Genomic DNA, 19171 nt, shown 5'->3' on the forward strand with positions numbered 1-19171 from the left:
GCAACTGTGGAAATCTTAATAATATAGAGAAATAAGGCCTGTATAGAAATTGATATTCAGAGCCAGTATTAATTAGAATAGTATCTTTGAATTGTTACTTTAACTTTGTACATGTATAAACCTTTTCAGGAACTTTCAAAGGCAGAAAAATGTATGAAGTGTCTGACATTCAGAAATGATCACCCTTTCTTTTTGCCTCCAACCATTATAATTAATCATTGCCTAAGAAACATTGCTTTTGAATGAGAGTGAGTAAAGAAAGGCATTGATATGAACTGCATAGTTGATCACAAGAAAGAAATGTTCGCTTATTGATTACTCTCATACCAAGTAAACTTTGAATGATGCAGATGGATAAAGAAAACGAAATTTAACATAGAAAAACTAATGCTTTACATTTTGTTTGGAAAAAGTTTATTGCAGAAATGTTTACCAAATGATAATAGAACCTCTTCAAGAAACTGGCATTTATCTTGGTAATTTTGTTTTGTGACTTTTTAAGAGATTGGGTTTTTAGATTGTTTTATGATTTCCTATGCACAAGGAACGTTTTGAACTGCAATTGACCCCAACCTAGGAATTAGATCCTTATAAAATAGATGGTATTATTTTACACATCTTTCTATAGAGCTGTTTTTGTTTTTTAATCAGTACCTGTAGTCTTCTAACAGGTAATTAGAAACATGTAGAAGAGCAGACAGATTTTCTTTTCCTTTTTCCCCCCAGCAAGGGGCTTACTCATCTTTATTCTAAAATCTTTGAAACTAGGATTTTTTTTTAATATTTAGAAAGTGTTGTTTCCATGGGGAAAATTTTTAATGTCAAAATCTGGACATACTAAACTGATTTGGTTTAAAAAGAAGCAAGCACTTGCAAGGTAATAACTTTTGATGGGTTTATGTTCTTACCCACAGACATTAGACCAGCTCCCACTCACCAACCCTGAGCATTTTGGCACTCCAGTCATAGGAAAGAAAACAAATAGAGGAAGAAGATCTAATCATATGTAAGTCCATTTTCATAACTGTTAGTTGATCCTGAATTCATTTCTCCTTCTAGTATTGTTTTAATAGCTATTTTTAATTGTAATTTGAGCAATGCTAATGAGATCTAATAGTAATTTCAGATCTAATAGTGATTCCAGACTCCTAAGCATGGGTGCTTGATTGTCTCCATGCTCTACTAGTCGTACCAGCTATGTACACCTCCAGTTTTGCTCCTCCATGTATCTTGATGGCGGTACTTAGGATAAAACTAGTCAATAATCCTGTTGTGCTTTTTTTCATGCTGGTTTTTCTGTTTCTAGTGCTTTAGTTCCCTGTGGCTATCTTGTTCTTTCTTTAGTTCTCAGTAGAAGTCCTTTACCTTATTGTGAACCACTTGGCTTTTTTCTTACTCTTCCCTTGACACTAGACATGCTTTTCTCTCCTCTGAATTCCTTAAGTTTTTTTATTTGTCAAATGTCATAGATGGATTTCAACTCTTACAGTATTTATTTTCTCTTAAGAATAACTACAAGGAAAACAGCTGAAAGTCTGTTTAACAGCCTCCATGAAGCAAGAGAGAAGGGTATTGGAGTGAATTAGACAGGGAAATAAGTTTTTCATTTATATTCTTAGAAGTTGTTTTTAAAAAATTCTGAATACTTTATTTGGATTAAAAGTTTTATATGCATGAGCCTAAATATTGTTAGACTAGCTATTGCAAAGAAATATTGAGTTGAATGATTAAAAACGTCAGTGTGAGTAAATTATTTCAATATATAGAATCATATGTTGAATTCCATTGTGTCTGAGTTTTTTAAGTGTTGTCTCATTATTTTAGCCTTATAATACCATATAGGTATTATTTTTATCTTTGTTAAAGTCAGGAAAATAAGCCTGAGATATATGAATTGCCCAATCCAAGGAATACAGGAAGGAAAATTCAGGTCGTGAACTTAACCTTGCTCCATAGGCCTTTTTCCTTTTCAATGGATTGTCTAACCAAGTTACTTTCTAAATTAGTTTTTTTTTGGGGGGGGGGGTGTCCAGTCATGTGGCCTGAACTCTGGGCCTGGTGCTTCCCTCAGCTCTTCAGCTCAAGGCTAGCACTCTACCACTTGAGCCACAGCGCCACTTCCAGCTTTTTTCTTTTTGCTTATGTGGTGCTGAGGAATCGAATCCAGGGCCTCATGCATGCAAGGCAAGCGCTCTACCACTGAGCCACTTTCCCAGCACCCTAAATTAGTTTTTATACTAAAGAAATACTCATTTGAGGGAGAAAATTATGAGACTAATAATTGCATTGAACAAATACTGTTATTTTCTTACTATATTTGTGATTCAAGTGTCATATGTGCTTCTTCCGATTTATTTAGAAAATTTAACACTCGGGGGGAGAGAGGGAGTATGGGAAGGGATGAGAAGGGGAAACAAAGAGGAGGCAACAATGCTTGATAAGAAATGTACTCATTATCTTGCCCTTGTAAGTGTAACTCCTCTGTACGGTATTCTCACAATAAAAAATTTTTTTAAAATGAAAAAAAATTTAACCCTCAGTTATCAGGTTATTTGCCTACCTTTATTTGTGACTGCTTGCTGGTGACCTGATTATTTTTTATAATATTTGGATTGTAACTGTAGTTTATTGTTCTATGTATGACACTGAAATATGGAGTGTTTGGGCCAAAAAGAAAAAAATGAAATGACTTTATTAGTAAATAAGACCTTTGTTGTATTAGCTGTTTCTATGATCTAATAATGTTTCCAGTTTTTCTAGAGGATTTTAACTTGTCAAAAATTCACTGAAGCACTTGGTTTGTGGTACCAAAGAAAATGTGTGTACACACACAAACACACACACACGTTATAAAACTAATGGCTTCAGCCAGGGTCCAGTGGCTCATGCCTGCAATCCTGACTACTCAGGATTCTGAGATCTGAGGATCCTGGTTCAAAGCCAGACCAAACAGGAAAGCACATGAAACTCCCCAGTTCACCAAAAAGTTGGAAGCAGAGGTGTGGCTCGAGTGGTAGAGTGCTACCTTTGAGCAGAAAAGCTCAGGAACCACTACTAGGTCCTGAAGTGAAGCCCCAAGACCAATACAAAACAACAAAAAAGCCTAATGATTATACTTCAGTTGTGAAGTAAGATTTTATCTAATTGATCATTAATATTAATAGTCCCAGAGTTTTATGCTAAGCTTTTAAAAAGTATGAATGATGGTATCAGAGCCTAGAGTTGAGGTATCAGGAAATGTCGAATCATTGCATTAGTGATGATTTAGTCATTCAGCTCAGTGTGAACTTTTGTAACACTTGGCTTCAGTTTAAATTCCTAGTGTCTTCCACTTCATAGCTTGTAACATTGTACAAATTAGTCTTCTTATGCCTCTGTTCTCATCTTTAAAATTAAGGTACAGGTATTACATGTCTCTTAGTATTGTTGTGAAAATTAAATGAATTTATGTGTTTATGTAGCACGTGATGATTGAGTTACTACTTTATCTAAAATGCTTTAACCAGAAATGTTATACTTCAGAGTATTGACTTCAGGTTTTGGAATATTTACTGAGACTTACTTAACTAATTGAATATCCCTTATCCAAACTCCACAATGAACTGAAATAGGAGTATTGTAGAGTTTGGGTTTTTTAGAATAGGGATGTTCAATTTCTGTAAGTACTAAATATCATCATGTATTCACATAAAAAATTCATAATTGAAGACAAGTATATAATATAATCATCATGATCATTTAATCATACGTGAAAATATGTTTGTGTGTATGTGGAAATTCTGCTTATTGATGTTTATGTCTGACAGGTGGGACTAGTTTTATTTGTTGTATAATTTGAACTTTGAAAAATATTTCAATTTTATATAATTACAGGAAATTTAGTCTATCAAGAGAAATCTTGATAAATTGCACAAAAAAGAAATCACATCTAATTATGTTTTTATCTTTTTGCATATAGAAACTAAATAGAAAAATAAGTTTATCTTAAAATATGACATAGCTTAATCTATAAAATTACTAAAATTATATACATGGAAGTAATATTATGTTTCTTAGTTGAGGTGGTTTTTTTCCTTAATCTAAGAACAAAATGCAGGTGCCTCCCATGCCAGTTGACCTTTGTTTTCTAAAATCTCTAGCAAACTTTTTTTTTTTTTTTGGTTGCTCATGGTGCCTGGACTCTGGGCCTGGGGTGCTGTCCCTCAGCTCTTCAGCTCAAGGCTAACACTCTACCACTTGAGCCACCTTTCCAGCCCATAGCAAACATTTTTTTTTTGTTGCCAGTCCTGGAGCTTAAACTTGGCCTGGCCACTGTCCCTGAGCTTCTTTTGCTCAAGGCTAGCACTCTACTGTTGGAGCCACTGCACCATTTCTGGCCTTTTCTGTTTATGTGGTACTATGGAATCAAACCCAGGGCTTCATGCTTGCTAGGCAAGCATTCTACCACGAAGCCACATTCCCAGTCCAAATATTTCTTGTCTCTTTTTTTTTTCTGTTTACTTATATTTATTTTGTCAGTCATGGGACTTGAACTCAGGATCTTTGGGCTGTCCCTGAGCTCTTTCACTCAAGGCTAGTAGTGCTCTACTTCGTTGAGCCACAGCGCTACTTCCTTTAGCAAATACTTTATGTTAGTGATTTTTCTGTTAAGAATGTTTAATGACAGGTTTGCTATGGGATTATTTTGTATACATGCATAATATTAAAGACAGAGGTTGAGAATTGCTGCTTTTTCTCTAATCTGATTTTACTTGCTTCTTTCTTCCTCTTCACTGTTGAGGTCAGTCATTTTCACTGCCAAGGGGCCTGACAACCTTTTTATTTTGTGTTTTGAGCATTGGTATATCAGCATCGGAAGAAAATGCCACAGTTTAAAATTCTATTTCCTCTTATCCTCCTGTTTCTCCTAAGTTATTTGCTAGACCTCTAGATCTTCTGGGCATTCATCTTACCTTCATTTCTGCTTCCATTACTGTGTTGCTAAAAGTCTTCATTATGTTTCTTTGGCACTTCAAATATGTTTTTGACCAGTCATCAGTGGCTCATACCTATAAGCCTAGCTACTCAGGACATTGAGATCTGAGAATCTTGTGGTTTTGGAAGCTGCCCCAGGACAAAAATCAAAGAGATTCTTAACCTCCAAATAATCAGCAAAAGTCAGAAGCAGAGGAGTGATTCAAGTGATAGAGTACCAACTATGACCCAAACACATGGAGAGCAGGAAGCCCTGACTTCAAGCAAACCCTAGTTACCTACACAACAGGTTTTGTATTTTTTTCTCAATGTTTCCAGGATATCATTCTTAGAAATATTTACCACTGCCTTTGTTTTCCTTTAGCTTGATTTTCTCTTTTTCCTTCCCCTTTCACTCTACTGCAGCACTTTTTGCTTTAGGTTATTTTTTAGATGGGATCTTCCTTTTTGCCTGGGTCCAGCCTGGCAGCACAGTCTACTTAGGCCTCGTGTGCCTTGGATAAAGGTTGCACACCACCATCCTTAGCTTTGTTGAAGTGGGGTTCTCACCATTTACCTAGGCTGGCCTAGCCTCCCATTGTTGCTTCCCAAGTAGCTGGGCTACTGATGTGAGGCACTAACATATTGTCTTAATTTTTTAACTTTGTGGTGTTAGAGATTGAACCCAACGTCTCAAAAATACTATGCAAGGGTCTGGGAAGGCCTCTCAGTGGTAGAGTGCTTGCCTTGCATGCATGAGGCCCTGAGGCCTCAGCACCACATAAGCAGAAAAAGCCATAAGTGGCTCTGTGGCTCAAGTGGTAGAGTGCTAGCCTTGAGTTGAAGAGCTGAGGGACAGCTCCGAGGCCCAGAGTTCAAGCCCTACGACCGGCAAAAACAAAAAAACAATATAACAACATACTATGCAAGTGAAGCTCAAGTATTTTAAAAATGATTATCTTCTGCCTTGTTGATTGTTTAAAGCAAATTATTAATCCTCTTAATGTATAACTTGATTGAAATTTTGCCCATATAACTTAGACATGTGCAGTTTGGGTTTATTGATACATTTTTCTACATTTCTCTCCCCCTGTTTTTTCCAGTAACCTTACATATGTACAACTGCTATAGTAGCAAAACAGTTTATTTGCTGCTTTTATTTCCCCTTCAGAAAAATAACAAAGCATAAAGTTTATAATGATAGTTAACAAGGATTACTTATAGGTACAGGTTATACTGTGTAATATTACTGTTATACTTGCTAGTGATTTGATTTAGTATTACAGATTTATGATCTTAAAACATTTTTGTGAATATGTAATTCACATGTAATAAATTTCACTCTAAGTATAAACTATCAGTTTTCCTGCTAGTAACACAGCCTTTAATTTACCACACCAGAGTATGAAACTGATAATGACTTGCCCAAAATTTAAGAACCATAGAAACTAGAATTAGATTTCACAGTTAACCCTCTGAAACTTCTAGCTCAATTTATCACATATCTTTCTTTTGGGGGGGGGGGTCCAGTTGTGGGGCCTGAACTCTGGGCCTGGGCACTGTCCCTCAGCTCTTCAGCTCAAGACTAGCACTCTACCACTTGAGTCACAGCGCCACTTCCGGCTTTTTTCTTTTTGCTTATATGGTGCTGAGGAATTGAACCCAAGGCCTCAGGCTTGCAAGGCAAGCGCTCTACCACTGAGCCACCTTCCCAGCCCCCAATTTATCATATATCTTATCATTTGTAGTTGTTGATTCATAAGTAATAGTGATACCACTTTTAAGTAATATGTTATTAGTGTGTCATGGTCAGTTCTTATAACACAAATATACACATACATATATATGCATACATATATGTGTTTATGTACACACAGAGTATGTATATATACATATATATACTAAAGACCTTGTTCATAATATACGAGTACTATACTACTAAGCTCTAACTCTTGTCCATTATACATTATTGTTGCTCATTAGTTTATCTAACTAAGGCATGTTAGTGTGATGTATACTTATTTTACATTGGGATTTCATTGTAAAATAATGTCAGAATTACCATAATAGAGAACTGGGGGCATGGCTCAAGCTGTAGAACTCCTGCTTGAGACCATGAGTTCCAACCCAAGTACCACACACACACACACAGACACACAGACCATGAGTTCCAACCCAAGTACCACACACACACACACACACACACACACACACCATGAGTTCCAACCCAAGTACCACACACACACACACACACACACACAGAGGTCTGTAGTCATATTAAACCTTCCTAGTTTATCTCACCATACCAATTTAACATTTAAGCAGTGTCAAACACTGTTCAGGTACTTACATGTTTAAGTGAATAAAACAGTTACTTTAAAAAACTATACTGGACTTGGTGGTGCCCATCTATGATCTTAGTATTTGTAAGATGAAACACGATAGTAAGTTTGCAGTATGTCATGGCTATGTAGGAAGGCCTTGTTTCAGCAAAAGAAAAAGTAGCAACAAAATAATAATTTCTACCCTTAAAGAACTTGCATTCTATTGATGTAGGGAGATGAACCATAAAGAATTAACAAAGAAGCCGGGTCCTGGTGGCTCATGCCTGTAATCCTAGCTATTCAGAAGGCTGAGATCTGAGGATCATGGTTCAAAGCCAGCCCGGGCAGGAAAGGCCATGAGACTTTTATATCCAATAAACCACTAGAAAACCAGAAGTGGCACTGTAGCTCAAGTGGCAGAGTACTAGCTTGCTAGAGCTCAGGGAGAGTGCCTAGGCCCAGAGTTCAAGTCCCACAACTGACCCCCCAACAAAGTAATTAACAAAGAAGGCTATGGCCATGGCTTTTGTGTAATCTCAGCTGCTTGTGAGTCTGACACTGGGAGAATCATGGTTTAAGGTCAACCTTTGGAAAAGGTTGTCCAGATCACATTTCAGCAAACACACTGGATGTAGTAAGTTTGCAGGTATAATCTCAGCTATGTGGGAGGCATAGCTAGGTGGATTGTAGTCTGAGGCTGGCCTGGGAAAAAGTATGAAACCCTATCTGAAAAAAGGAATGTATAAGGTGGGAGAGTGCATGTCTAGAATCCTGACACCCTGAATTCAAACTTTAGTATAGAAAGAAAGAAAGAGAAAGGAAAGAAAGAAAGAAGAAGATGTCAAATTACAGTAGAAATTTTATGTGCTGTGGAAATAAGAATAAGAGCAGGGTCTGGGGGGCTGGGGGGAGCGAGTGAGTTGTGAACTGTAAGAAGGCAGTTTAAGTATTGAGTTAGAAAAACCTAGTAGAAAAATGTTCAGGGTTTGGCTTTTAAAGATGAGAGAAATAAGTTGATGGAAGTAACAGTATGCTGATGGAACTGAGTCTACTCAACAAAGTGAGTAAGAGAGGGTGGGGGAGAGAGAAGCAGTAAGGTACTGGAATAAGTAAATAGGAAAGGAATATTTGCTCAGGTTAGGATGATTTTAAAGGGGAGTGTGGAGATTTAATATATATAAGGTGAATAGCTGCTTATCTAGACAAAACTTGGGGTCTGAAGCCTTCATGCTTATTAAGTCTTCAGTTAGAATTTTTATAAGGATATGTGTAACCTTGTTAGTTGGATAAAGTCCAGTTGTATCCAGATTTGATTCTTTGTTTAATCCAAGTTAACATTTTCTGATGTGTTTGCTTATTAGTCTGGGCCTTATTATTATTTACATTGTGACCATCTAGTATGGTAGTGATTAAGAAATAAAGAGCATCCATAAAACCCCAACTGAATGTCTTCTGTGACTGTTTTGAAATAGCAAAAGTTACACTGTTGAGTTTGGTGTGTTAGTCCTTCAGACATGGAGTGATCAAAGTTATGATCCTTGTAGAAATATAGATATCAGTTTTGAAAATCAGAGCTGTGAAGTCTTTTTACTTGTAAACTTACCTGTAAACTTGTAAACTTTACATGTAAACTTATATGTTTCCACATGTATGTAAGTTGTATGCACTGCTAATGGAAAGGTTTGTTAAGTATTCATACTATCTACAACCTGCTTTGTAAGTATAGATGGAACTTCTCCAAGTACCATTTAAAATATTGTACTTGTAGTAACAGACTTAAAATATATAATTTTTTCTAACAGATAGGAAACTAAAATTTAAAGTTGTTTGGTAATTGAAATCAAGTAGTTATTCCTCATATTACTCTACAATGTTTAGTATTATTTGTGTGTATGTGTGTGTGTGTGAGAGAGAAAGAGAAAGATGGCCTTGGAGCTTGAACTAAGAGCCTGAGCACTGTCCCTGAACATTTTTACTCAAGACTAGCCCTTTCCCAACTTGAGCCACAACTTCCGCTTCTGGCTTTTTGCTGGTTTATTGGACTTTCTTGACTGGACTGGCTGTGAACTTAAATTCTTAGGTCTCAGCCTCTTGAGTAGACAGGATTACAGGCGTGAACTACCAGCACCCACTAAAAAAATGATTGTTTTGGTGCTGGGGATTAAACCAGGACCTCATACACACTATAGCAGTACCAGCCCAACTTATGCTTAAACCTGGAACGTAGTTAATTTACTATCTCACTTTTTCCTTGGTTAATATATGTGGTCTCTGCTATCACACAAATATTTCCGTCCTTATAGGAATCAGTGTATGTATGTGTATTTTATAAAATGGACATGTATTGCAGTCTGTTAACCTTTTCTGTGACCTTGACTGATTAGGCTGGCCATTTTGAGCCATTTGTATCAAAAATCTTTCTTCAGAACTGATTGTTCTCTTCCTCTAATGTGAAGGAAGTGTATCTAGTTTCAGATACTTTCTTTTCCTTCTGATAGGCCACGTTCTCATTTACTAGTGCAGAATTGTATGCTACTGTGAAGCATTTTAAAATACAATAGGAGAATCATGTATGCATTTTATGAATACCCATATTTTACTTCTTTTATATTGACAGCTGTGGTGATAATCTTACTAGATTGCCTCTTCTCTGTACTCTTAACTTCCAGTTAATAAATATGTTCTTTTTAAAAAATTACCTTTTTTTCTTTTCTTTTTTGGCCAGGTGGCTCATGCCTGTAATCCTAGCTACTCAGGATTCTGAGATCTGAGTATTATGGTTCAAAGCCAGCCCAGGCAGGAAAGTCTATGAGACTCTAATCTCCAGTAAACCACCAGAAAACTGAAAATGGCACTGGCTCAAGTGGTACAGCACTAGCCTTGAGTTGAAGAGCACAGGGACAGCGCCCAGGCCTAGAATCCAAGCCCCACAACCAACAAAAAAAAAAATTCTATGTGCTGGGAAGGTGGCTCAGTGGTAGAGTGCTTGCCTCACATGTATAAGGCCCTGGGTTCGACTCCAGCAGAAAAAGCCAGAAGTGACTCTGTGGCTCAAGTGGTAATGTGCTATCCTTGAGCTAAAGAGCTGACGGACAATGCCCAGGCCCAGAGTTCATGCCCCAGGACCGACCCCCCAAAAAAAATTGTACTGGGAATATAGGAAAACTGTTCCCTGGATTCCTAAAATGTGAGATTGAAATTTAGTATATTATAGTGTAGGTCTGAGTTGTTTGTGGGACCTTTAGCATTTCAGGGTATGTGTAGCACTATTGGTGTTTGAACCCAAGGCTTTGTGCTTGCCTTCATTACTTTTTGCTTTAGGCCTTTTTTAATAGGTTCTTGAGATGACTGTATTCACCTGCCCCCACCTTTTTCATTGGTGAGTTGAGGTTTCAAACTTTGCCCAGGCTGAACTAGAATGGTGATCCTTTGATCTCTACCTCCTGACTATAGTGAGCCTCTGTACCTTCTTTACTTGAGGCCTTTTGAGATTTTTGTTGGTGGTGGTAGTTGGTGGTTGTGGGGCTTGAACTCTGGGTTTGGGCCCTGCCCCTGCACTCTTCAGTTCAAGGCTAGTGCTCTACCACTTGAGCCACAGTGTCACTTCCAGATTTTTGGTGGTTTATTGGAGATGAGTATGTCTCGGACTTTTCCTGCCTGAGTTGGAACTGTGATCTTCAGATCTCAGGCTCCTGAGTAACTAGGATTACAGATGTGAGCCACCGGTGCCCAGCTAAATTTTTGAGATTCTGAGAATTAGTTACTCCGTTCTCATCTTGCCCCTCTGTTCGTTTGTTTTGTTTTGTTTTGTTTGTCAGTCGTGGGGCTTGAACTCTGGGCCTGGGCGCTGTTCTTCAGCTCAAGGCGAGCGCTCTACCACTTGAGCTACAGCGCCACTTCCGGTTTTCTGGTGGTTTATTGGAGATAGGAGTCTCACAGTCTCTCCTGCCCGGGCTGGCTTTGAACTGCGATCCTCAGATCTCAGCCTCCTGAGTAGCTAGGATTACAGGCGTGAGCCACCAGTGCCCGGCTGTTCGTTTGTTTTTTAAGATAAGTTCTCAATTTGTTTCCTAAGTCAACCTTGACTTGAGATATTTTTTCATGTCTCTGCCTCATAATTGTTGAGAATATATAGGTATAGTCTCTGTGTCTGTGTCTCTGTGTGTTTGTGTCTGTTTACACATGCAGTTACTGGCTGCTCTTGCTTGGCCTTACCACTTGAGTCACACCTCTACTACAAATGCTTTGTTCATTATTAAAAGTAGGTCAGATTTGTCTGCCTACGCTGGCCTCAAACCTCCATCCTCAGATCTCAGCCTCTTGAGTAGCTAAGGTTACACGCGTGAGCCTTTGTTGCCTGACTCTTCAATAGTCAGCAGTACCAGCCCTTAAACTTGGAACATAGTTAATTTATTGTTTCACAGTTTTTTTGATTAATGTATGTGGTATTATTTATTACTAGTGTGTGTGTGCATGTGTATGTGAGAGAAGGGGAGAGAGGAAGAAGGAGCGAGGGAAAGAGGGGAGAGAGAAGAGGGAGGGGAGGGAGAGAGAGATGGTCCTGGAGCTTGAACCAATAGCCTGGGCACTGTCCCTGAACTTTTTTACTCAAGACTAGCCCTCTGCCACTTGAGCCACAGCTTCCAGTAAACAGCTCCTTAGTTCTTTTTAAGATAGTAAATCTAAGAGGGCACAGGTGGCTCACTCCTCTAATCCTAGCTACTCAGGGGGCTGAGATTTTAGGATTGTGGTTCAAAGCCAGCCATGGTAAGAAAATTTGTGAGACATTTATCTCCAATTAACCACCAAAAACCCAGCAGTGATGCTATGGTTCAAGTGGTAGTAGAAGACAAAGAGGCTTGAGCACAAAGAGGCTCAGGGACAGTGCCCAGATGCTGAATTCAAAACTGACAAAAAAAAAAAAAGGAAATTTAAAAGAATATAAGAATGTTGATGTGGTTTTTTTTTTTAAAGATAAACTTGCTAATATTCTTTAGAAACTTAGGAAACACTTAAGGTTGCTGTTTTTTTAATGTTTAAGAAAGTATTGTAAGTTTTGAAATTCCTAAACTCATCATTGGCATATTTATTTGTTCTTTGTGACTATATATAGAAATTCCTTATTTCTTTTCTCTTTCTAGACCAGAAGAAGAATCTTCATCATCTTCCAGTGATGAAGATGAGGATGATAGGAAGCAGATTGATGAACTACTAGGCAAAGTTGTATGTGTAGATTATGTTAGTTTGGATAAAAAGAAAGCACTGTGGTTTCCTGCATTGGTGAGTAGTTTCAGTATGAAAAAAGTTAATTTTCAACAATGCAAACTTATTTTCAAATACATTTTCTTACTACTGTTTTTAGGTTAATAATGGACCATGTTTCTTACATTTAGTTAACAAGAAGATTTCTTTAAAATTCTTTTTGAATATAAAGCATTGTTGATGGCCTCTGACCAGAGAAAATCTTGCTAATAATAGAAGCTAGGTATATGGGAATTGATTTCATTACAACTTTGAGTAGAAAATCTATAATGCAATGCAGAACTCCCAAATCTCTCATGAAGTTTAGAAATACAAAAGAAGGGTAGATTCCTTTTAGATTGACATATTTTCCTGTTACTTAGTTAGCTTTGGCATTTACCTACTTTTTTTGTCTGCTGGTGGCTTGGTCACTGTCGCTGAGCTTTTTTGATTAATGGTAGCAGTCTTATCATTTGAACCACATCTCTACTTCTGGTTTTTTAGTGGTTAATTGGAGATGAGAGTCTTACAGACTTTCCTGCCCAGGCTTGCTTTGAATTATGAGCCTCATAGCTCAGCCTCCTAAGCAGCTAGAATTATAAGGATGAGCCACTGCCAGGCTCTTGATGTTGATCTCAGTTGTACCTATTAAGTACACTCTTCATAACAATGAATGCAAATACATATCACCCAGTCACTGACTTTCTCTATAGTGAATTTTTATACCTACTTTCTAATGTTTTCCTATTTTCTGACTCTGTAGATCCCAAGGTGAGTAGGTAGAATTTTCTGTTGCTTTCTTATATTACCTTTCATAATTCTGAGGTGCTTCCTTATCAAAAGTATTCTCATTATTGTCCCACTGGTCCAAGCACCCAAACCAAGTTAGTAGGTAACAGAAAGTCTTAATTTTCATAATGCTAGCCCCTTTAGCAAGTTGGAAGGATTCTGTGTAGTAGACTGTTGTTCCAATATCTTGGAATATTTGACTAGGTTGCCCTTTATTTAATCTTTTCTTAGACAACAAAACAACCTGTCATTTTTTTTAATAGCAAATACAAGTTTAACTAGTTAGTTAAACCTCATAATTTAATGAAGGTTTGTTCTTGGCAGTACGAATTCAGTTCTTTTTGGATAAAGTATAATTTAGTACATGAAAAGCTTTAAATTTCAAATGAGAAACTAATGATCAGTGTATTTTTACAACTATCTTAAACTCTTTTGGTTTTGTCTAAAATTTTTTAGTCTCAGATAATTTTATCTAAAGAACACTATTAGGTCATTTATACTAAAAACCAATGATCACATCTTGTCCCATATATCCTTTCTACTTAAAAGACTTTAAATCTAGTGATTAAATACAGATTTCAGGTGCCATCATTCTTTCTCAGTTCCAAAAAACAGATGTCAAAAATGATTCCCTGAGCTGGGCACCAGGTGATTCATACCTGTAATCATAGCTACTCAGGATGCTGAGATTTGAGGATCTCAATTCTAAACCAGCCTGGGCAGGAAAGTCCTCAAGTCTCCAAGTAATCACAGAAAAAGCCAGAAGTGGTGCTGCACAGCTCAAGTGGTAGAGTGGTTACCACCCCCCACCCCCGCCACACACACCCTACTTCCTTTTTTTTAACTAGTCCTGGAGCTTAAACTCAGGGTCTGGGTACTACTAGACTAGCACTCTACCACTTGAGCCTCAGCATCACTTTTGGCCTTTTCTATTTATGTAGTACTGAATAATTGAACCCAGGGTTTCATGTATGCTAGGCAAGCAGTCTATGACTAGACCATATTGCCAACCCTGAGTGCTAGCCTTGAGCAAAAGGATCTTAAGAACAGACAGCACCCAAGCCAAGACAGAGTTCAAGGTCCAGGAAAGACAAAGAAGTGATTCCATTCTGTTTCATATATTCATACTCATTTACTGTTAGCAATCCATCAGGTTCCTTTATAATGCATTTTTCATCCTCTAATGGCATTAACTATCTCCTACTTTGTGACCAAATTTGGCCCTTCTCCATTGTTTTCCTTTTACATAAACAGCACTTGTCATTTGCACATGAGAAACTTGAGTGAACTTGCATAATTATCTCTGGTGTTTCTTATTCCTTTAATTGTCTTTTGTTGTTACCACTTTACATCTAGGTATGTCTTTGAACTCTTTGCCTCATGTGTCCATTTTCTTCATAGCAGCCAGAAGAACAGTTTTGTGTGTATGTGCTTGCTAGTCCTAGGGCCTGAACTAAGAGCCTGGGCATTGTCTCTGAGCCTTTTAGCTTAAGGCTAGCACTCTACCATTTAAGCCTCAGTTCCACTTCCTGCTTTGTGCTAGTTAATTGGAGATAAAGAATGTGACAGACTTTCCTGACTGGGCTGGTTTCAAACCATGATCCTCACATCTTAGTTCCTGAGGAGCTAGGATTACAGGCATGAGCCACCAGCACCCAGCTATTACTGGTTTTCTTTTTATTCTTAAGAATTGATGTGATATTCAAGACTCTGGAAATTATTTTAGTCATGATATAACTCTCTTTTCTATTTCTGCCTAAAACGTGGCCTATGGCTTCGAGGCTAGTCATAACTATTATTCTTGTTTTAATACCATATCTATGTTAACAGTCTGCATTATCTAAGAATCTGAAAGGTTGGAGGATATCTGTTTAAAAATCATGTGTGCTCATATAATTGTTTCTTTCTGTTTTTAAAAAGGTGGTTTGTCCTGATTGTAGTGATGAGATTGCTGTGAAAAAAGATAATATTCTTGTTCGATCTTTCAAAGATGGCAAATTGTAAGTATTATTCACTTGGCTTGAGAAACCTGTCCATAATATAGGCTGTCTTATCAGATTAGGACATTAAATGATTAAATTAGTTATTTCTCTTCATCTTTGGCTCTTCTTTTTCATCATATTGAGAAAAATTCAAAAAGAACCATTTTTCTTTAAGTGTAGTAAAGTAATAGTGTTTATTTACTTTTTTTCTAAAATAGACTGTTTTGCACTATCTTAGTTGTATAGCTGGTGATTTGTTTAGACAAATTGGATATGTTTAATGTATATAATAGTTTATTGAGGGCTGGGAATATGGCTTAGTGGTAGAGTGCTTGTCTAGTATGCAAGAAGCCCTGGGTTTGATTCATCAGTACCACATAAATAGAAAAAGCCAGAAGTGCTGTTGTGACTCAAGTGGTAGAGTACTAGCCTCAAGCAAAAGCAGCTCAGGGACAGTGCCCAGGCCCTGAGTTCAAGCCCCAGGACTGTCAAAGAAAATAGTGTATTGATACTGGCATAGATATTGATATTGGCATTTCATTCCAGTTTTTCTTGGTGGTTTTACTAGCATTTTATAATATCTCTAGTAATGTTTAACAATTGTATTGATACCTGTGACTTTTACAACCACTCAAAGATTAAAATGAATTGGTAATAGATGTATTTGTATATTTAGAATGTGATTTCTCATGTAGAACTTTTTTAGAGCTGAGTTCTGATTTTTCTTGAAAAATAATACAGTTGCCACATCTTTTCTTTATTTCTTCCTTTTTTCTTTTCCCTTTCTCTCCTCCCTTTTCTCTTTCTCCTTAACTGTTTTTCCCTCTCTTCTTTTTCCTTTCCTCCTTCCCCTTCAGCTTCTCTTCCTTCCCCTCTACTTCTTCCTCATCTCCTTTCTTTTTCCCCTTCCCAAAGTTTGTCTCAACTCTTGGGGTCAAATATCCCTAAGCCTTATTCTCTTTAGTAACAGGGACCTCAGGTACAGAAAGTATCAGACACAGCTGAAACAAGATACTTTGCACTGGGATTTACACTTTAGCTGAGGGCCAGTGGCTGACATCTATGATCCTCACTGCTCTGTAAGGTGAGAGGTAAAGTGTCAAACTTCCTGGCCAGCCCTGGAAGAAAAGTATTCAAGACTTGATCTCCAATTAATTACTAAAATACTAGGCCAGAGGTATGGCTCAAGTGGTCAGAGTGTCATCCGTGATCAAGAAAGCTGAGTAAGCTATGGAGGTCCTGAGATCAAGCTCTCCAGTACCAGCATAAAAAAAAGGATTGCTACATTTTAAGATTTGGTGTTTAGATTTTCAAATTAGGAAAAGGGATTTTTTTTTTAATTGCCAGTCCTAGGGCTTGAACTCAGGGCTTAGGTGCTGTTCCAGAGTTGCTTTTGCTCGAGGCTAGTGTTCTGCCACTAGTGGTTCTATCACAAAGTGGTTCCACTTTGGCTTTTTTGGTAATTTATTGGAGAATAGAATTTCACAGACTTTCCTACCCAGGCTGGCTTTGAATCATGATCTCAAATCCCAGTCTCCCGAGTAGCTAGGTTTACAGATGTGAGTTACTGGTACCTGATCTGATTTTTTTTTGGGGGGGGGTTGGTCCTAATCTATAAAACTAACTTTAGCTGGACACTGGTGGTTCATGCCTATAATTCAAGCTACTCAGGCAGAAGAAATCAGGAAGATTATGGCTTTAGGCCAGCTCAGGCTAAAATGTATCCCAGTTATGGCTGGAAGTATAAAATAGGAAAGTAGTCTAGACCCATGCCCTGCAAAAATCAAGACACTGTTTCTTAATAACCAATGCAAAAAGAGCTGGTGGTATGATTCAGCAGTAGAGGGCCTGACTAACAAACACCAAAGCCCTGATTTCATACTCTACAGCTGTCCCCATCCCTCCCCAAAAAGAAAATGCTGCTGAAAAGAGAAAAGAAAGAGAACTTATTAGATTCTTGATACAACCCAAAATTTAAATCGTTACGTGATTGTGTTATTGGGCCTTAGAGCACTTGCTTAGTAATCATGAGGCCATGAATAAAAAACAACCTCACTATCACCATTCCTGCCTCCCCCCCCCAAATAAAAAAAGAAAAGCAGAATAGTGACAAGAGTTTATGGAATCTGTTGTGGGGGTAATGGATACATGGGGTTCAGAATTTCACCTACATTTATGGATATTTGAAATTTTAAAAATAAAAGGCTATAAAAAGTGGCAAACTGAAAGTTGTATTTGAGATAGTCTTCTGACTAAATCAAATGCATAGAAGGTAAATTTTTTAGTATAAAATAGGAATTTTATGTGATATTTATGGTCAGATTTGTCCCAGTCATTTGCATTTGACACACATGACAAATGGGGATTTCCAGAAATGGTCAGATGTTTGTTTGTAAGTCTATACTTTGGTTTGGAGGAAAAAAATGTTGAAGAAAGAGTATGTTATAAACTGGTAATTTTACTGCCAGTTTTCAAGTAATTTCTTATTGTAATATCAAGTATTTAACTGAAGATAATTGAAGAGTTTTACTTCTGACTTTTACTTTCTGAGTTTTACTTTCTGACTTTACTTCTGACTTCTGCTTTTACACATTGTTACCTTAAAAAGAGTATTCATTATTCTCTTTTAGTCAAAGGACTGTGTGATATTTGGAAACGCCTAGGTGTTAATGACCCCTTTGCCTCCAACCTGGTTGGTCTGGGGTATACAAGCTTTCTTAAATCAGGACCCTCCTGTAGGTGATTATACATCCTGCCTATCATATTTGGGACTTGCAACCCTGTGTCCAGTCACTTTAGATGGTTTATATCAGTATTTGTATATTTTTAATATTTTATATCAGTATTTGTATATTTTTAATATTTTCTAGCAGTGTATTATTTATGTCTTAATTTATCCTTTTTCTCCCCCTATGTCATTAATACAGTACTTCAGTTCCAAGAAAAGATGTCCATGAAATTACTAGTGACAGTGCACCGAAGCCTGATGCTGTTTTAAAACAAGGTAAGTGGGTAGTAGTGGAGTATGTGATTTTGTACTTTGAAAACCCATATGTGTTTCATAATGTAAGTTTTCTATTTCTATTTTTTAAGCTTATAATTGGTAGTAATCTGGAAAAGTCAGAAAGAACTGTTTTATCAGCTATTAGCATATTCTGGCTTTTTTTGCTCAATAATGAAATATAATTTCAGGACATGATAATAAAAGGAATCAAAGTAAATTTGATTTGTCATATCTCACTGATAAGTATAAATTCTTATCATAAGGTTACAATAATTCTGTTTGAGAAATACATTGACTTGAATTTTCATTACTTGATTTTTAATGGCATTGTTAATGGTTAGTTTTTCTCTACCCTTATTTATCAAGCTTAATCATTTGCTATGTAGACTACCTCAGTTATTAAGTATGTAGTTTATGGCTTTATTTTTATGTATTAGAAAAGGACAATAATTGTATCTATCTAATCTCAAGCTAATTCACATAGGTTTTTTTTGGTTTAGTTTTGTTTTGCCTGTCCTGGTGCTTGAACTCTAAGGACTGGGCACTGCCCTTGTGCCTCTCTGTGCTCAAGGCTAGCTCAACCACTTGAGCTACAGTGCTACTTCCGCCTTTTTCTATGTATGTGGTACTGAGGAATCAAACCCAGGGCTTCATGCATGGTAGGCAAGCACTCTACCACTGAGCCACCTTCCCAGCCCAATTCACATAGTTTTAAAATTAGATTTAACTAAACATATAGAGAATTTCCTTTTGTGTGTATCTGCTGGTCCTAAGGCTTGAATTCAGGGCTTGGGTGCTGTCCCTGGTTTTTTTTTTGTTCGAGGTTTAATACTCTATCACTTGAGACACAGCTCCACTTCTGGCCTTTGGAAGATTAA

The 19171-nt window shown here is 37.3% G+C and overlaps 1 protein-coding gene across 1 annotated transcript in view; it reads left to right on the forward strand.

Moving 5' to 3' along the window:
- Arid4b (AT rich interactive domain 4B (RBP1-like)) overlaps nt 1-19171 on the forward strand; it is a 105786-nt gene that overhangs the window by 35017 nt on the left and 51598 nt on the right. The window contains exons 7-10 of the mRNA XM_013014563.1: nt 915-1006; nt 12419-12557; nt 15228-15307; nt 18217-18293. Coding sequence (XP_012870017.1) covers nt 915-1006; nt 12419-12557; nt 15228-15307; nt 18217-18293 — 388 coding nt within the window. The remainder of the gene's footprint in view (nt 1-914; nt 1007-12418; nt 12558-15227; nt 15308-18216; nt 18294-19171) is intronic.

Source organism: Dipodomys ordii, unplaced genomic scaffold (assembly GCF_000151885.1).
Source record: "Dipodomys ordii isolate 6190 unplaced genomic scaffold, Dord_2.0 Scaffold24, whole genome shotgun sequence".
NCBI classification, from domain to species: Eukaryota; Metazoa; Chordata; class Mammalia; order Rodentia; family Heteromyidae; genus Dipodomys; species Dipodomys ordii.